This window comes from Eschscholzia californica, unplaced genomic scaffold (genome assembly GCF_041429995.1).
Source record: "Eschscholzia californica isolate CP2 unplaced genomic scaffold, dmEscCali1.0.p SCAF_2, whole genome shotgun sequence".
Lineage (NCBI taxonomy): Eukaryota > Viridiplantae > Streptophyta > Magnoliopsida > Ranunculales > Papaveraceae > Eschscholzia > Eschscholzia californica.
Window position 1 is genome coordinate 323,379 of NW_028238309.1, and position 19,580 is coordinate 342,958.

The 19,580-nt window shown below is 36.1% G+C and overlaps 4 protein-coding genes and 1 non-coding gene across 6 annotated transcripts; 2 read left to right on the plus strand and 3 right to left on the minus strand.

The window, feature by feature from the left end:
* The first annotated feature begins 1,384 nt into the window (after nucleotides 1-1,384).
* TRNAH-GUG (transfer RNA histidin (anticodon GUG)) lies at nucleotides 1,385-1,456 on the plus strand. The gene has a single exon. It is a non-coding gene; the product is annotated as a tRNA-His (tRNA).
* Nucleotides 1,387-7,564, plus strand: PRL (Minichromosome maintenance (MCM2/3/5) family protein). Its single transcript, XM_086659909.1, has 15 exons — nucleotides 1,387-1,765; nucleotides 1,838-1,905; nucleotides 2,017-2,076; nucleotides 2,179-2,402; nucleotides 2,631-2,808; nucleotides 2,917-3,039; nucleotides 3,156-3,245; nucleotides 3,808-3,950; nucleotides 4,357-4,534; nucleotides 5,094-5,285; nucleotides 5,664-5,836; nucleotides 6,022-6,225; nucleotides 6,353-6,518; nucleotides 6,631-6,852; nucleotides 7,136-7,564. The coding sequence occupies exons 1-15, from the start codon at nucleotides 1,735-1,737 to the stop codon at nucleotides 7,238-7,240; spliced, it is 2,157 nt and encodes a 718-aa protein (XP_086516035.1). The 5' UTR covers nucleotides 1,387-1,734; the 3' UTR covers nucleotides 7,241-7,564.
* Nucleotides 5,914-10,397, minus strand: LOC147554885 (uncharacterized). 2 transcript variants are annotated; one of them, XM_086659912.1, is made up of 5 exons: nucleotides 10,004-10,397; nucleotides 9,343-9,458; nucleotides 8,583-8,896; nucleotides 7,935-8,421; nucleotides 5,914-7,745 (listed from the first exon to the last, which is right to left on the minus strand). In XM_086659912.1, exons 1-4 carry the CDS (start codon nucleotides 10,106-10,108, stop codon nucleotides 8,087-8,089), a joined length of 870 nt encoding a protein of 289 aa, XP_086516038.1. In that variant the 5' UTR covers nucleotides 10,109-10,397; the 3' UTR covers nucleotides 5,914-7,745; nucleotides 7,935-8,086. The 2 variants fall into 2 exon arrangements, with proteins under 2 accessions (XP_086516038.1, XP_086516037.1); XM_086659911.1 differs by lacking the exon at nucleotides 5,914-7,745 and adding an exon at nucleotides 7,751-7,836 and having other exon boundaries at nucleotides 7,880-8,421.
* A 397-nt stretch (nucleotides 10,398-10,794) lies between these two features.
* LOC147554886 (Peptide chain release factor 2) lies at nucleotides 10,795-13,881 on the minus strand. The gene is made up of 7 exons (XM_086659910.1): nucleotides 13,355-13,881; nucleotides 12,737-12,949; nucleotides 12,527-12,628; nucleotides 12,165-12,302; nucleotides 11,663-11,967; nucleotides 11,436-11,589; nucleotides 10,795-11,233 (listed from the first exon to the last, which is right to left on the minus strand). Exons 1-7 carry the CDS (start codon nucleotides 13,766-13,768, stop codon nucleotides 11,090-11,092), a joined length of 1,470 nt encoding a protein of 489 aa, XP_086516036.1. The 5' UTR covers nucleotides 13,769-13,881; the 3' UTR covers nucleotides 10,795-11,089.
* A 911-nt stretch (nucleotides 13,882-14,792) lies between these two features.
* On the minus strand, nucleotides 14,793-19,354 carry PIT1 (RING/FYVE/PHD zinc finger superfamily protein). Its single transcript, XM_086659913.1, has 6 exons — nucleotides 17,282-19,354; nucleotides 16,924-16,995; nucleotides 16,628-16,695; nucleotides 15,826-15,970; nucleotides 15,307-15,387; nucleotides 14,793-15,222 (listed from the first exon to the last, which is right to left on the minus strand). The coding sequence occupies exons 1-6, from the start codon at nucleotides 17,426-17,428 to the stop codon at nucleotides 15,052-15,054; spliced, it is 684 nt and encodes a 227-aa protein (XP_086516039.1). The 5' UTR covers nucleotides 17,429-19,354; the 3' UTR covers nucleotides 14,793-15,051.
* Nucleotides 19,355-19,580: the final 226 nt, after the last annotated feature.

Below are 19,580 nucleotides of genomic sequence, written 5' to 3' on the forward strand. Positions count from 1 at the left end.
ATTGTTATGTATTTGTAACATATTGACAATGAAAATTAACCCTAAATAAATGTGTGGTTTGATTTGGAGTGTGGTTTTTATGTTTTTATAATATAGGAAGATCTTTTTGTTATTGATTTAATGGTGAGAATATTTACAATATTTCGAAATAAAAACGACATTATTTAGGGTAAATTGGCAATACTTCGTCTAGGTCGGCCCAAACATATTGGAAGTCTTGGCAAACAAAATCCAAACAGGAGACCCTTGATTATGTCATGAGCTCAAAACAACTGTTTTGACGACTTTTGGCCCGGGTCCGCCCCATTGTTCTTGGTTGTGTATGTAATTTGATAAATACCATAATTTGTTAGGATTCATTGATTCAACCAGAATAATTGTTTTATCAATATAATATCTCCAAAGTTAACAAACAAAATGAGTAATATTAATTTGCTGATATTTTTTTTATACCTATCAGCATTATCTATTGACATGTATATCTAGATAAAGGTTGTATAGTTTTATAATTCCAAGTATTTCATCATTCACCAACCCTGGGTCCATTAAGATTGGCACAAAGCATAAACAAGAAAGACCATGAATTAGAGAAACAAAAAATAATAATGAGTTCAGATAAATGAGACGTAATCTCCTTTTGATTAGATGACGATCGGAGTTTCAAATTTGACTTGTTTAAAATATACTTTGGGGTAACTTGGTGTGATCTATGCGAGGAAGTTGGAGCAATTCCAATTCTATACTACAAGAGGTGAGAAATTTAATCAAGGCCAAAACAACATATGTTCTCAAAATGCAAAACAAGTTCATATGTTTGGGGTGACCTACATAAAGGTTTCCTCCAAAGGTTTATGTAACAAGAAAGGCAATTGAATAAAATTGCTTTTGAATTTTTACAGAATTTTGCCAATATTGTAATCGCACGAAATTCGAATAGTTTATGTGAGATGTCTTTCTTCTTATATCTATGACTAAAATTTTACCTTATGAAACTAGATTATATTATTTAGACATTTAAAGTCAGGAAGTTTTCTCGAAAGGTTCTAAGCTTATTAGAGCAGTCACTCTTGTCCTCTTTCTATCCTGACTCGAAAATATCCCTGATGGTCGTTTTTTATTCAGTAGTTTGAGAGGTTTCAGGTTAAGCAGGGGATCGAGATTCTAGTGTTTTACTCGTCACCGACCGTGGAGTCTTCTCAACAAAGTCTACTTGGAAACATAAACAATCTTGGTTTTGGGCCTGTCTAGTTTTCTTTTCACTTGGACTTTATTTAGTATGTGAAATCTTTGCCCAAAGTGAAAAAACATGGCTCGGCTTGCAGCAACAAAAGGGACGAGCATGCCAAGTAAGAAATGTAATTCGATCAGGAGCCTATCACCAAAAGTGGCTGTAGTTTAGTGGTGAGAATTCCACGTTGTGGCCGTGGAGACCTGGGCTCGAATCCCAGCAGCCACACTTTCTTTATTTTTTATTTTTTTGCATTTTTCCACCCTAAAATTCTTTACAAAACAACGGTCCAGATCTACGAGTATACTGATTACGCGTTCGACAGCAGCTTATATTATCAACACTCATTTTCCCGCCATAACTAAGTTCTCATTTTTATTTTCCCGCGCAAAACCCTTTCCCCCATTTCTTCAACCTAGACTCACCCCTTTCTTCTATCTCCCCCCCCCCTATTTTCTCTCTCTAACTCATACCCACAGTCAGTCTCTCACAACAAGAACAAAATCATGGCTGATTTCAACTTCGACCAAGACAAAGGTAAAAACCCTAACTCTTTCTCCCTCTCTCTCATATCTTTGTAACTTTAACATACGTTTGCCCCATTAACAGATCTCGCCAGGGATTTCCTTACAAACTTCGCCGACGCTCATGCTGAAGCCAAGTACATGAACATCCTTGTAAGTTTCTATCTTGACCTAATCTACTCCAATTTACCCAAACAAAACATAAACCAAAAAAAAAAAAACCCTAATTCTTTTTCTTTGGTGACTTGATTCCATTGATCTCAGCAAGATGTTGCAAATCGTAAATTAAAGTCAATTCAAATCGACCTCGAAGACATATTTAACGTAAGTCTCACTCGTTTACCTTTCCCTCAAATGTTTTCCCTCTTTCTGGGTACAAAACCCTAATTTCCAGATTCTTGTTTTGTTCTTGTTATGTTTGATTAGTACAAGGACTCGGATGAGGGGTTTCTCAGACGGGTAACTGAAAATACCCGTCGGTATCTCAATATCTTTGCTGATGCTATTGATGATATCATTCCGGAACCGACTGAACCATACATAGATGATGATCATGATATACTCATGGCCCAGAGAACGGATGACAGCATGGAGAATGCCGATGTTTCTGATAATCGCCAGAGGATGCCAAAGGAGATTAAGCGTTTCTAGTAAGTTCATTTGCGAAATCAACCTTGAGTATGATTATATTCCTGTTCTAGATTAGATTGTTTTAGCTTGACTAACTAGAACCCTGAAAAGTTTTTCCGTTTTCCTGGACAAGCATCCTTTACCCGTTGTTTTAACTCGATAAAGCTAACATTTTATTGTACCCATCATTGATTATCTTCTTCTTCTTCTTCTTCTTCTTCTTCGATGTGTCTTCCCATGAAATGCAGTGAAGTGTATATCAAAGCATCCTCTAAGGAGCGACCATTTACTATAAGAGAGGTTAAAGCATCTTATATTGGCCAGCTTGTAAGGATTTCAGGCATTGTAACACGTTGTTCGGATGTCAAGCCTTTGATGCAAGTTGCTGTTTATACATGCGAAGAGTGTGGTTTCGAAATTTATCAGGTAACTAACTTCATGGACACGTCAATTTTATAATGTTCAAAAGAATATCAATTTGTTTATATTTTTATCCAACTTACAGATATTTTTCCTTAACTCGTTTAATATTAGGAAGTAACTGCTCGGGTATTCATGCCTCTATTCGAGTGTCCATCTCAACGTTGTAAATTAAACAATGCGAAAGGGAACCTCATACTTCAGCTTAGAGCTTCAAAGTTTCTGAAGTTTCAAGAAGTAATCAGTTCATTCTCCACCTATAACTTCAATAAGTTTTTTATTTGATCCTATATGGTTGTGTATGGCATATAATATACTTCCTGGGTTTTAATAATTATGCGATATGATTGTAGGCAAAGATCCAGGAATTATCAGAGCATGTTCCTAAGGGTCATATTCCAAGAACAATGACTGTTCATCTCAGAGGAGAGCTCACTAGGACGGTTAGTTAATTTTCTTGATTTCAGTTTCGTATAATATTTGAGAAAGCTGCTTTTATCTGAACAACTTCCAACATCGATGTATCATGGGTTCGAAAGTGACAATTTTAATTCTTTAATATTTCATAGGATTGCCCAATTGCAACTTGAAGAAAAGGAAAAGACATTCTCAAATAAGAAAACTTCTAAAGGGGGGCAAGACCAATTTTTTGAGAAAACTCGTCTTTGATAAAAAAAAATTCCCAAGCACATTCTCCTCTTTCCCTGAAAAATATAGGTCAATCAAACTACCAATAATGTATTGGAAAACCATTTTTTTTCAGTATTCGTTCTTCACTGAAACTAAAAGCCGTGGACTTGAGTGGCCCATAAATTAACTTGCGCTTGAATTTGATATAGATATTTGCAGTAGGTGTTACTTTGATGTTGAAGTAGACTAGTCTGCCTTCTCATTAGAGCAATAAAGAATTGACTTCTTCTATTCTTAGTTAGTCTAGTTATGATTCCTCCTGTATATTTTATATTTTTCACCTTGCTTGCTTGTCTAACATCTGGGCTTGGTCAGGTTGCCCCGGGAGATATTGTTGAGATATCAGGGATTTTTCTTCCTATTCCTTACACTGGATTCAGAGCAATGCGAGCAGGCTTGGTCGCAGATACTTATTTGGAAGCCATGTCTGTTACCCACTTCAAGAAAAAATATGAGGAGTAAGTGGTCTATTATTTTCAGAACATCCACTGGGCCATGAATACCAAGTATTGCTTCAAATAATTTAACAAATAGGGAATGGATGTGCTAGAGATGCACAGAGACATTTATTTCTGATGCTTTGCTATTTTTCGTTTATTGAAAATGCAATCATGCACCTTTTGTGGATTTATACGGAAAGAGTTTCTCATGTGAATAATCACTGAACAATGAATCGTTTGAATATTATTTTGGTGGTATTTGTGGTTTTATTTTATGAAGTACATTGTAAAAAAGTTGGTCATTTTAATTTCTAATCCTCAGCTCATTCATCACGTCTGTACCTTGACCATGAATGTACCATTTACTCCTTACCAAGGCGCAAATTATTAATATTATCTATGAATTTTTTATAAATTTATACAGGTACAAGTTAGGAGGAGAGGAGGAGGAGCAAATTGCGCGTCTGGCCGAAGATAGTGACATCTATAATAAATTAGCACGATCTCTCGCTCCTGAAATTTTTGGACACGAGGATGTAAAGAAGGCTCTGCTTCTTCTCCTTGTTGGTGCTCCACATAGGCAATTAAAAGATGGAATGAAGGTAAATTCAGAGCACAACTGATTAGTCGTTATATGATTAACCATCACAAGCTAAGTTCATTCTCTTCAAATATAATTGTGATTGGACAGAATGTTGTCTAGATTTCTGGTGTACATTTAAAGGTTTTTTAATTTGTCTGCCAGCTGAGCTTGGGGCCTATCGTCTTTGTTGTGCACTTGCTAGCCCAGTCATTAGTTATAGTTTATCATTAGGTTCAAACGGGATTGTGCATGGCCATATGTGGAGTATGGACTTATACATGGAAACCTTCTTCCTTCTTCTTTGTTAGATAGAATTGTTTTAGGACCTTTGACGTAAATGGAGCCCTTGTATGAAAGTGGATACAGAACCAAGCTGAAATAACTGTGGAATGTAAAATTCTCACCTCTCTGAGCCCAATTATTTGCAGTTCATTCATTATTTATTTTTTGTTCTATCTCTTTTGGCCTGGGAAGAAGGAAAATCCGCAACTGTCTGTGTTTTTCTTTTAATTTTCTTTCCTATGCCAGGATCTACTAAGTTTCATTAGATTGATATTGTTATATGAAATGCACTGCAGATAAGAGGGGACTTACATATTTGTTTGATGGGAGATCCTGGTGTTGCAAAAAGTCAACTTCTCAAGCACATAATCAATGTCGCACCAAGGGGAGTCTACACCACCGGAAAAGGAAGCAGCGGGGTCGGTCTAACTGCTGCTGTCATGAAGGACTCTGTCACGAATGAGATGGTTCTTGAAGGAGGAGCACTGGTGAGAACGTAAACTTGGTTGTCAGTTATAATGACGTTAGTTATGGTTCCCACTTTTAATCCATTTTTAGAGTCCTTCCTAAACATGCTTACAACTGTCTTGTGGCTGCGTATAAACCTAATTTTAGCTTTATTTGTGCAAAGCTTTTTACTTGTACGCAATCACGATAAATTGCTTTTGTTGTGTATGTAAAAAATGTGTAAACAATGTGGTTGTCATGCATGGTCATGTACTAGATTAGTTTTTGTATCCTAAGGATTATTTTTAACATCCAAATGTTTGCTAGGAATGCAATGATTGAAATAATGTGTAAGCTTTTTTATTCCATTTCCTATGGGTCATGCATATGATTAAATAAGATCGATTTCTTGGTTGCAGGTCCTTGCAGACATGGGTATATGTGCTATCGATGAGTTTGACAAGATGGAAGAATCTGATCGAACTGCAATCCATGAAGTAATGGAACAACAAACTGTCAGCATTGCAAAGGCTGGAATCACCACTTCTCTCAACGCAAGGACGGCAGTTCTTGCAGCTGCAAATCCGGCCTGGTACCAACCAACTTTGATAAATTAGTAATTCATATATATATATATATATATATATATATATATAAAGAACTAAGTTACTAAACCCTCTTTATTGTGAGTTTTACTCTGTTGAAGTCATACCGCCCTGGAATTAGATTACTATTTTAGCTGAAACTAAGTACATCTCTTTTTTGTTTTGTTTGAAGGGGAAGATATGATCTACGAAGAACTCCAGCAGAGAATATTAATCTTCCTCCGGCACTCCTATCACGTTTTGATCTCCTATGGCTAATCCTAGATAGAGCTGACATGGATAGTGACCTTGAAATGGCAAGGCATGTCGTCTACGTGCACCAGAATAAAGAACCTCCTGCTCTGGGGTTTGCTCCACTAGATGCATCGGTTCTTAGGTAATTCTCTAAATCTGAATTTAAAGGAGTTCAGAAGGCTAGCTTTTGTTATCCTACACTACAGTGGTTTTAGTATAGAAGGATATAAAGAAGATTTAATTTTTTTCCTCCTTACATTGGTTACCAGGGCATATATTTCAACAGCGAGAAAAATCTCCCCTCATGTTCCAAAGGAGTTGGAGGAATATATTGCCAGTGTTTACTCCAACATTCGACAAGAAGAGGCTAAATCAAATGCCCCTCACTCCTACACCACTATACGAACCTTACTCAGCATTATACGACTTTCCACTGTAAGTCTCTGATTTTCTTTTCTCCCCAAGAATTTTTACTGTCTGTTATTTGGTCTACCCGATTGTTGTAGTGAAGTCATTCATAGATACGTATTATATGTTGTGTTTGTAGGCACTAGCAAGGCTCAGGTTCTCAGAAGTCCTAGCTCAGAGTGATGTTGACGAGGCGTTGAGATTAATGCAGATGTCAAAGTTCTCTCTGTATTCCGATGATCGCCAGAAATCTGGTCTGGATGCAATCTCTGATATCTATTCAATTTTGCGAGACGAAGCTGCTAGGATGAACAAGATGAACGTGAACTATGCTGATGCACTTAACTGGATTTCCAGAAAGGTTAGTTCACAAACCATGACCAGACTTCTGATTATACCTGTTCAGATTTTAGCTAAAAACACGCCCTGGCTAGTACTTCCAAGTCGCTTCTTGGCCCATGACCCAATATGAACAACCCCAAGTATAGTTATTGTAATTGGGGAGGAACGATTATCAGTGGACAACAATTACGGATCTTAAACGACACATAATCTACATTCAAACTCATAATGTATGATCTGTGATTTCTTGATACTTCAGCTTCATTTAAATTCTGATGTTTGAAATGCTTGTTTATATTCAGGGATACAGCGAAGTCCAGCTGAAGGAGTGTTTAGAGGAATATGCATCCCTAAATGTCTGGCAAATTCACCCCAACACTTTCGACATCCGCTTCATTGATGCTTGATTTAGTTTTACCTCTGTAAATGATCTCAACAAAAAAAAAAAAGATTGGTAAAAAAACAATCACTTAGAACCTCTAGTCAGATGCCGTATTCTGTTTACTGCGAAAATTAAAAAGTCTCTATTGCCGAACATCACTACCTGGGGTTTGTGAAGACGTTAATTCGCATCTTTGACTGTAACGAGTTTAGTTAGTTAAAATTTGATTTTTTTTGCTTAAACTGGGAAGACTGCTTTCAGAATGTATTTGGCTGGTAATTTTGGCAATTGAGTTTGTAAAACAGTTCCATTACAATGAAGTTGATATTTATGGGTTTTAGGAGACTAATTCAGCTTGGCCACGATGATGGTGAAAATTGTTCTTGCTGATATACTAAGGGATGGTGCCATTCATTTTGAAACCCTCCTGTCTTTCTTTTGCAGAAACACCCCTTTCATCTTCATCGCCATATTCACCACCATCTCTTGCTCATCTCTCTCTCTCCTGTATATGTATATAGGGAGAGAACCTGAATGAACAAATACTGAAGACACCTTTGATAACAGTTTGGGTAATTAACATAATGTAACAACACCATATTAACCAGATAAATAAATGCACTGTTTATTAGGTGATGCCACTTCACCAAAAAAATAAATGCACTGTTTATTAGGTGATGCCACTTCACCAAAAGGATGAAATCTAGCAGAGAACTAACCCTAGTTATTAGGTCATGACACCGGTTTTGGCAAAATTTGTTAGATAGGAGAACTTTATAAGATATCTCGGCTAAATCCAATCGAACTCTTCTTCTGTCTGCTGCTTTGGGCTGGTCAGTCGCCAACTGATCACAGAAGTAGTCCTCAAATCTCATGACGACTCTTCTACTCTACTCTTACGAGTAGGGGACTGATCCGCTTTTGGGGAAATTTTCTTGCCATCTTCATCTGGGTCTGAAGCGGAGATGTCATTGTTTGATTCCTTTTTAGTAATCGACGACTTCATAGCTTTGGATTTGGTTGTTTTAGATGTAATCTTAATAGACTTCTTCGACAGAGCACGACCTCTGCTCAAGTGTTTCTGACAGAACTTCAGGCCTTCTACAATCTCGTTCGGACATCGCCAGCTTCTTCCATCTGTCCTTCTGCACCTCAATGGTTCAGAATCCATGTTAGCACTTTTAAATGCATTTCTTCTTTTTGTATCTGAAACAAAGAAAAAAACGAAAAGAAACTCAAATTATCAAACAAAGAATGATGAGAAGCGCGTTTTCTAATCAAAGCTGGTATTTTAAATCGACCGCTAAATAAAAAGATAACGGTGTCGAGAGTACATCATGTCTTGGGACTGAAATAAGGCACTTTACCAGGATCCTTGGGTATTGACGGAGAACCATTTGCAACTTCACTTGTTCCATCTTGTACGCTCATCTCACTGAAGCTTCTCTTCTTCAATTTCCTCTTTTTCTTCTTCATTGAAGAAACCAATTTCTCCTTTTCTTTCTCCATATCCTCTCCATTTTGTGGTACGGTTTCGCTGTTTGGAGGAAATAATGGAGGTTCACGTCCACTTAATCGGCAGAAAACTCGCTCAACAGTTTCATTAATTTCCTTCCCTAAGCCATCATTGTCCAAAATCAACTCCCAAATCGATTTAGAAGCCTTCTCAAGGACAGAAGTTCTGCATGTCACTAGAAATATTAAGAAAACTTATCCACTTAAAGGAGAAAGATAAACAAAGCCAGACGAAAGATACTTGGCAAAACAAAATTGTGTATTACTATAAACATCTGCACAAATTAACTTAAGTCGATGAAATAGTCTATCTTTCGACGACCACTATCAAATATATATGTACTTAGTAGCTCTTCTAAGCTTAAACTTGGTTTCGTAAATAAGTGCAACTAGTGATTTTATTGGCATCCGCTTTGAATCTCCTACCATTCTTTCGACCCATCAGAAAATAAAAAAGACAATTAAAGAAGAAAGCAAACTCTTGATGAATACATAGTATTAGTGTTTGCTGCTAAAGTTAAACTAATTTCTTAAACTTGTTGGTTTCATCTAGTATCCTCTGATAAACTTGAGGCTCACAATCAAGAAAGAAGAAGAAAACAAGCTACTTACTCAAGCTCTTGCCGAAGCCCATCGAGCATTTCCCTCTTGGTCAGTTTTTCTGCACCAGGGGTATTAAGAACCTCACTCTCCTTCACCATTTTGAGTGTATTATTCTTTAGCTCCTCCTGTAACACCACAACGATGAAATCAGTTAGGCCATGTTTGGAACACGGAAATATATTGCGATTACCAGAAATTGCATCCCAATATGGTGTTTTGTACACGGGAATGCATCAGGATCCAAATTCCGAGGAGGAGTGCTATTCCTTCCCAAGGGAGAATTCCCAAATCCAAAGGAATATGAATCATATTCCTAACCAAACCAAATATAATACGGTTAGGTGTTGCAATTACCGCGATGCACATTACAGGATTGTTATTCCTGGTGATCACATTCCTTTTACACATGCCAAAGTTGTGCCTAAACCCTAAATTATTCCTGTAAAAGCTTTGATTTTTGCAGTGTGGGTTCATCAAGAGATAAGAAAGGGTAAGAATTTCTGATAGAAACCCACAGTTTTTCTTCCAAAATTAGGAATAAAAAAACATAAATTTCCCATTAAACAAGAATCAAAGTTAACTAATTGTATTTTGTAGAAGGTCTTAAAATTTCTGAAATATTGGGGAAAACCCTACGAACATTAGTGAAAGTGTTGAGAGAAATACTTACATTATCTTTCAATTTTTTGATAATCTTCAATCTTATAGCATCAATTGTACCATCATTCATCAATGATTCCACTACTTCCTGAGGTGTAATTACCGGAGGTTCCATAATTTCAAGCAACGAGAAACCCTAGCTAGCCAGGTTCAAATTGATGTCCAATACAAGTTTTAGTTAGGGCAAATTAAAGTTTGTTGAGAAATTGAGGATTTTTTGAGAGAGAGAGTTAAACTAGTACTAGTTTTATGAAGGAGGAGGAGGAGGAACTAGTTTTGTTTGTTTATACTACTTATATTACTTTGGTGAGAGAAACTATCGGCGTCCTGCCTGACCGAATAAGGAAAGGAAACTAACTAAAATTGAAGAGTCCCATTCTAATCCCGACCACCACCACCACCCTTGATACAGTCAGGGGCAACTGTTGTAGGATTTTACCGACCAACCTTCTTGACTACTGCTAATATTCTTTCGTTTTAGAAAGCGCTTCAAGTCTCGTTTTAGCGAGCGCTTCAAGTCTCGGGGCTGCTAATATTCTTTAGTCTCGTTTTAGTGAGCGCTTCAAGTCTCGGGGCTGCTAATATTCTTTCGTATTAGCAAGCGCTTCAAGTCTCGTTTTAGCGGCGAGCGCTTCAAGTCTCGTGGCTACATTACACTACCCATAACGTATATAGGTGTGTGCAGACCAGTCCTCAAGATAGCTAGCTATGACAATATGTTTACTTGGCCCTTTGAACTTCCCTAGTTTTATGCCACTTATAAATGGCATTACACTTTAATTTGTAGTATCCAATGTGTGATTGTTCAACAACATTATTAAGATTAGCATTAACATTTATTCTAGTGTTAACAATTTTTTAATCGGAAAATTACATTAATAAAGTTGCAAGAAAGGAAAATTGAACTTGGTTTGCAATAACTTCGGATTTGGGCATTGCCACTAGGAACTGTATTTTAGAGGGTTCCTAATGGGGATATGAAGAAGCTGACATACAAAAAACACTTAAAAAAGAATTCAAGAGAATGTGCTTGAATAATTTAACGTCCGCACTAGAACTTGAACATGCTACTTTCTTCATTTTTATGAACTGCATTCTACATAAAGTCATCGCCGTCGCCACCTTTATCCATGGAAGCAGATAAGTAGCTCAAGATGAATCCATCAAGATCGCCTTCAAGAACAGCATCCGGGTCTGAAACTTCATAATTTGTTCTTAGATCTTTCACCATTCGATAAGGCTGCAGGAAATCAGAAACAAACATGAACGAAACTCGATCTAAAATGATTAAAAACGGAGGGATTGTCTAACATGAACGAAACTCGATCTAAAATGATTAAAAACGGAGGGATTGTCTAACATGAACGAAACTCGATCTTTCACCATTCGATAAGCCGATCAAGTCGAAAATAAGTAGGAATAAGAGCAGATCAAAAGCTTACATGAAGAACGTAACTTCGTATTTGGGCGCCCCAACTAATATCAGTGAGAGATTGTGTATGTTGGGCATTCATCTGAGCTTGGCGAGTCATCTCAAGCTGGTCTAATCGAGATTGAAGAACGGCCATAGCCATTGCCTTGTTTTGATGTTGTGATCTGTTCATAATAATCTCAAGTTAAGCAACTTTTACCCTTAAATTTTGGCTAGTAATTCGAAATATGGATATACCTTTCATTTTGGCATGTTGCAGTTACTCCTGTGGGAACATGAACTATTCTGACAGCACTATCGGTCGTGTTAGCATGTTGACCTCCAGATCCCCCAGAACGAAATCGTTCAATACGAAGATCTGATTCGTTAATTTGAAACTGGGAAGATATATCACCCAAGATAGGAATTACAGCAACAGCAGCAAAAGAAGTATGTCTTCGTTTTCCACTATCAAAGGGTGAAATACGAACCAACCTATGAGTACCTACTTCTGCTTTGGCATACCCAAATGCATATTCTCCATCTACCTTGATTGTTGCACGCTGAAAACCAGATTAGAATACTAACCAATTCAGATTGGATTCCGCCCAATAACAATAATCATTTAAACTAAGAGATAGAACCGAACTCATTTAGACCGAGTTTTGTTCGAGAAGATGTATTTGTCAGTTGATATTCTCATAGAAGTAAGCTAAGAGTTTACTATTTTCGTTATAAAGGGAAGAAGATAGAAGTGAACCTTGATTCCAGCAACCTCGCCAGCCATCTCGTCCACTACAGTAACTCCATATCCACGTTGTTGAGCCCAATTTTTGTACATGTTCATGACCATAGCAGCCCAGTCCATGCTCTCCGTTCCTCCAGCTCCTGCTTGGACCTACAAACAATCCACAAGATGATGTTTTTTGTACATGTTCATGACTATATATATATAGTCTCAACTCTAGACCAGAAGTGTGAATTTGTAACCGCGGCGTCTGGTTATATAATAATATGATATGTTTACACGCATCCCCCGCCATATAACAAATTTTGAACTGAGAATCAAAGTTCACAAACAATTAACTTATGCCACAATATCGTATCAGATGGCGAACTTGCCTCAATAAAGCATGAGCAGCTATCTTGTTCCCCGGCTAATAAAGCTTTGAGCTCTTTTTCTTTTGCACTTCTTCTCATTTTAAGCAAAGCTTTCATCGATTCCTGCAAATAATAAATGAAAATAGTTCTGTACTTAGTATCACACATTAATAGTAAGAAACTACAGTAAGCGGCAGACGAAATACATGCCTAGAAGAAGCGAGTGCCCACCGATTCCAACTCTCCATCATTCTCCTCTCGTGCAAGTTTAAGCATATCAATGTGTTCAAGCAATTCCCTTTCAAACCCATTCACCTCTTTCATTTTACCCATCATAGAACCGTGCTGACGGCTAATCTTACCAGCATGAACCGGATCATCCCAAAGGTTAGGCTTATTCAATTCCATTGTTAACAACTGCAACCTGACCACCAATTTCTTCCACTGAAACCATAACAATACAGTCTTACCTCAAATTTAATGACTCAACTTGCAAAATTATACCACAAAACTATTAACTTGATTCCAGTAATAGTACTATTTCCAAGTTAACTACCCAATTCTAATATCACTCTTGCTAAGTTTGTGGTCATCCAACTCAAAACCAATAGGCAATGAGTGGAGAGGACATAGACATTATATTCTTGGTTGCTAGAATAGTCTTTCTTCCATGTGGGACTATTCTCACAATTCTAATTCATACTAGATTTCAAAATTTTGATTAAAGATGCAAACTTTAATCTTAAAACAAAACATGGGTAGTCTAATTAATACTCAATATAATGAAATTTTCATAGATTAATGAAACATCAAAGTTCTAATTTTTTGCTTATTATCAATAAACCCTACCTGTAAACGCTTCTTGATGAGCTGAATCGATTGAGCAACAGCAGCGGCATGACTCTTCCAATCACCTTCACTCTCATCGAGTATGGGCCATCGACTAGCAATAATGTCATCAACTGTGAGACCATCAGAAGTTTGTGGTTCAATAACAGCTTCAGAACTAAACCAACGAATACTATTAAAACCTAATGGGTGATTCCTCTTATTTTGAGGATTAGAAACAAACCCACAATTATTTTCTGAATTTTGGAAGTTCTGATTAACTATAGAACTCGAATTTGGGTATATGAAATTGGGGTTTTTGATTTGGGAATTAGGGGTGGAAGAGAAGAAGATAGAAACAAGAAGGGTTTTTGTTCTAGGGTTTTGAATGGATCTTAATGATCTGTTTAGTAGATGAGAAAACATTTTCTTCATAGAAAGAAAAAAAAAAAGTTCCGATCTTTATAACTTCATCAAGGGTTTATGGCGCGTTCACGGAGTTTTCAGTCATTTATCTTTCCGGACGTGTAACAATAATAAATTGTAGTGTAGTATAGTACTATTGGTAAAATCCGTATATTACTAGGTTAAAAATTGCTCTTTGATTTAGGCAGCAATGGTGATCGATTCCTAGGTAAAAATTCTCTTCTTATTTGCTTCATCTCTCCCTCTCCTTTTATTTGCTTCAGACTCGACACTTCCCGAGCTTGAGCATACATTTCTAGTCCAAACTCGGGACATTTTCGTGAACGAGGCGAGACTTTCACAGTTTTTTTTGAGGGGTCAAACCATAAGTGAGATACCACTCTAGAAGAACTAAAATTCTAACCTTGTGCCAGAATCTACAGGCCAAGGGACAATATCAGATAAACAATTTCTATGGGGCGTAGGCCTCCCAAAAAGTAAAGGAGGCTTGCAAAAGTTTCCTCGAACAGCCTCATTTGTACCTATGTTCAGGCTTCTTCTAAATATGCATTTTTCGATAGATGATATTTTTTTTTACTTTTTGCTTGTCAAATCTTAAGCTTATACATTTTAGCCTTCAAACTTGACGTGAACATTTATTACATTAGGATCGTACGTTTTTTTTCATCTTGCCTAAAGTAATTGCTTCATTTCGATCACTTTACTTCAAATATTGATGAGTATTGCATTATTTGCCTTCACATCAAATTACAAAATCAACACTTTGTAGCTTGAATATCCTATTCATATCACCCATCATTTTGACATTTTGATAATCACATTCTATAAGCAAACTTCATTAATTATCCCAACTGCTTACGCTAATTTAGTCATAATCAAATTGACTTCCTTTAGTTGACTTATCTTGACTGTTAGATCAAGTTAAGTAAACAATTAAGTGGTTGCAAGTTAACTATATTTTCCTTCATCAAAAAAAAAAAGTTAACTATATTTAAGTTCTAATAATTAATAGAGATTTCGAAACTTCAAATCATAACAAAAGATTTACATATTTCATTGCTTAAAATCTTTAACAACTTACAAACACTTGAGAAGCAAAAAATTAGAAAGAACGGAAGCGTTTGATTACTTCTCTAATCTTGTATTATAGTTACACTTATGATATCTTAATGGGAAAGTTAGTACTTCTTTCACCTGATATTAGGGGCAGCTATGGGTACCCGTTTACCTTGATATCGATATTGTAACTCTCTAGTCTCTTTGGTGTAAATATAGGGTTCAAAGGAAACAGCTTAGGTAAAAACTTGGACTATGGGGTTTCTTTCTTCCTCCCCTCCTTGTAAGTTTGAGGGTTCATCAGGGGCCTCCTGATGAAGCTGCTGTAACATGTTTTGAATCGCTTCAACAGCACGAACCATTACATAAATCGGAATAAGAATTCCAATGGCTCTTAGAACCAATACCTGCATGAAGCAAAATATTAAAACAAACCCGTATTACTAAACATTGTATAGAGATCGGAAGCTTTGGTTTATTCGTTTACTTACTGTAAGAAGTGTGAACGCGTAATGTTCTGTAGTATTAGTTAGCACATAAAGGAGATGTCTTACGAGCAAAAAGATTGTAAACTGCCAGCGTGACAAAGATAATACCAAGTCAATGAAATCCATAGAAAAGTAAAACTATGACAATGTAAAGCATAGTGCAATATGAGATTTCAAACTTCATTGTCTACCACTATCGCCTATCTCGGCATGAATTAAAAGCTTGAGCTATCGCTATTTACGGCTAAGAACGTAAACTTTGGAGGAAAAAAAGGAACAAGTTGAGTGCTTGAATCGGGACCATAACGAAAATGGCCTTTGACAAAACATTAGCCATTAGTCCACTACTATGTTAAATCACTTTACAGTTTGGTCTTAAAGATATATACCTAAAGATGGTGACCTAACCCTTCCAAATTCAAACCCCAAATACCCAACTTCCTACTATAATTTTAGGTTTGATCATATCTTATCCTGTTCCTAAGCTCATACAATTTAAGGGTATGATAAAGAATTGCTTACCGTAATAGTTACGAATCGAAAGCAACTTGAACTTGTATCAGCTGCAGATGAACAATCAGAGTAGTTTGAATCAAGTTCAACAAGTGCCCTTAATCCAGGATTGTTTAGTTCTTCTTGGGTTTGAATTGGAACCAACAAACTTCCTCTGTTTTTCAAATTTGTCAAATTGTTTGAATTAAAGAATGATATTGATGTTTAGGTAAGTAATGGTTATGGCATAGAAGCCCCACATGAAAAAAAAAACAGATATTATAGAACAACATGAATTATGTTTTGGCCCCAAATTTGTGACCAACTTCCGTTTTGACTCCTATAAGTGTTTGAGAGTTTGATTTGGCCCCCGGGACCACTTTTCGGTCAGTAATTACATCAACAAGCTCTGACCGAAGTTGGTCACATATTACTGATCGAAAAGTGGTCCTAGAGGTCAAATCCACTTCCCGGACACATATGGAGACCGTATAGAAAATGTGAATTGGTGGGTAGAAGAAGAATTTGTGACCACTTCACTGTTTTGACCCTTGTATGTGTTGAGGAGTTCACTTTGGCCTGCAAGACCACTTTTCGGTTAGTAATTACTTCGCAAGCTCTGAACCAAGTTGATCACAAATTACTAAACGAAAAGTGATCCTGGAGACCAAAACAAACTCCCGAGTATTTGCGGGACTAAAACTGTGAGTTGGTCACAAACTTGGGGCCAAAATGGAATCAACCTTGTACAAAATGTGAGCTGGTGGGCACAAGAAGAAGAAGAAGAATTTTATAAGAAAGATAAGAGATTCTAGCATGCTGAAAGTATTACCTAATTGTTACTGATACATCATTTACTTTATCTTTTGTTGCTGGCGCACTATACCCAGGTTCAAATTCCTGTTTTAGAGAGAGAAAGTTAAAGAGAGAGAGAGATATTCAAATTTCAAACCCCATATCTAAAAACAACAAGTGTTTGTTAATTCTTGTGATAAAAAGCAATAAAAACAAATAAAAGATGAATTTTTAGCCAAAATCCAAAATATTTGAAAGAGTGAAAAATAGCAAATTAGGTAAAGAAACAGGAGAAAATAATCAAACTTTGATCTAATTGTTTTGGAATTAAACCTGAAGACAAATTTCACAAGTGGTATTGCCCTTCTCGTTACACCATCTCTGTATGCATTCTCTATGAGCAAACTGAAAATGAACAATCAAGAAGATAATCAATTCAAATTCAAAAGTGGGTTTTGAAGTAAACCCAGATTAAATTTGTTATGATTGAACACCCAAAACAGGATTTTGAAGCAAACCCCAGGTTAAATTTGTTATGACTACATCCCCAAAACAAGCTTTTGAAGTAAACACAGATCAAAATTGTTGTGATTAAATCCCCAAAACAGGATTTTGAGCTAAACCCAGATTAAATTTGTTATGATTAAATCCCCAAAAACACAACCCCAGATTAAAATTGTGATCTTTATACCTTTACAGTTCCAGAACAAGCACAAGGAGCTTCCAATTTGTTAGATTTCCCAATTTCTTCTTCTTCTTCATGGCAGATTCTACACTGTGGGATTGAAAATGATGATACAAAACTATCTATTATCAATACAACTTCTCTGTCTTCCATTTCCCCTTTCTTTCTCTCTTCTCTAAATTTTATTTCTGATTCTCACAATCCTTACTTTCTCTCTGATTCTAATTTTATATCCTTCTCTCTCTCTCTCTCTGGTTCTCCCTCCGCTTTTAAAAACAACAAGCAAAATATTTGTTACCAAAATCACCCTTTACCAATCTGATATTGACAAAAATATTTCCACAGCTAGTCGGTCTTGACTTGGTCAACTTTTGACTCGTAGACTATTTCTTCAAGAAAACGGCTAAACCGTCTCAAAAAATGAGTCGATCACAGGTCAAAAGCTGACGAAAGTCACGTGACCGTCCTCTGGATGGCCCATGCACCATGGTGAGAGAAAAAGTTTCGTTTAGCAAAATTTCATTGTGTTGTGTCGGCTCTTGACCTATGGTCGGCTTATGTTTCGAGTTGCTTGGCATTGTTGTTTTTTGCAATAACATTTTTTTTTTCTGGTTTTTTCATTTATTATCTTTGGAGCTTTTGAGATTTCTTTTGTCCTATCCTTATTCTTTTCCTTTTTGTTGAAAGTCTTATCATTATTCCTTGAGTGATTTAAAAGTATTTGGTAAGATTTCTTCGAATACAAGCGGTTAAACGTCTTCTCCGACTTAATTTTTGTTTTTAGATTATGACATGGACTTTATAGTAATGGTGGGACATGTAAAGTCTTATGGAAAGATTTGTATTTTGGAATTTTCACTTATCCATTTGGATTAATATGAAAGAGAGAGAGAGATATTAATGGTGACAATATGTATGTAATGTGACTTATCTTATCCTTGATCTTATCATCTTTTATGCTCACTAGGAATCATTATTATTATTATAGTAATAAATTACTTTATTCCATTTTGGTGTGAATCCCACTCTAATTAGTAACCACTTAAAATGGCATAAAGACTATTTATCAACTTTAATAATTCACTCACTCAAGCAAATCAACAAATCCAAATTTATTCTTTCTTGAAAATGGTACTAGTATTTTCTTTTTTTTTTGTGTTCTAGTTGCGGAAAGAGGTTTTGAACCTATATGCATTCTACTTGCGCAACATCTGTTCTGCAAAATTATATTTTAATAAATAAATAACAATTAAATACAAAGACACCTTGATAATCTTCGTTTTGCACTGACAATTTTAATTTTCATATTTTAAGATCATCAACCTCTCGATGTTACACAAATAAACTTCGAGAAGTCAATGGATAGAAGGGAGATGATGAGATCAACACTCTACAACAAATGATCCAAAGAAATAAAATAATCTTCTATTTTGGAGTTGGAATAATTGAGCCTTGGAAGAGAGACAAGTCCACACGACTCAACTATAACATAGGACGTGACATTCATGATTTAAGTTGAAATTCCAATAGTATTATAACTTTTGTGATTGTGTCCATCATCACCTTTTGGAATCTAATTTTGTAGTTTGACTCTCATTATTCTTGAAATATATCTAGATTTCAGCAAGTTCTAAAATACTATATAAATTCACAATTGGTGATAGAAATGTATATCTCAAATCATACTATTTTGAACTCCTATATATTCTGAAGTCTATTAACGCCAACTCCTTTGTACTTTAATGGCATATTTCGTGTTTGGACAAACAAAACATAATAAGCTCATATTTTTCTCTCGAGTTTAAACCTATTAAATGAGACTCTTTTGAGTCAAACTCAATTTCAATCACCCATTTAAACGGAAAAGAAAAAAAAACTTTAGAAATTTGACTCAAGTCAATCTCAACTAATGTTCAAATCAAATGTCAAGCATAGCGATGGTATGATATTACCGAGCCATACTCTTAACCACTTCTCACCAAATTGCAACCCTGAGATGGTGTTTGGTAGAGGCAAACGTGTTTCCGAAAACCTCTCAACGTGTACTCAGGTATGAAAGTTGTAGCTTAGGTAACAAACAAATGGTTCCCAAGGGTTTGCCTAAGTTGAGAACAATTTAAATGAAAACCACAAACTATTTTCAATTCAACAAAACAATTGCACTTGCCATTAAGCATGTCAACCAAAATCTTGACAAATCAAACAAGATAACAATAAGAACTAACTAAAGCAACTAAGAGTGGATCAAATCTTTCTGTTTATCAGAAATTTCAAATAAACATATAACATATCGATCATCACTTGC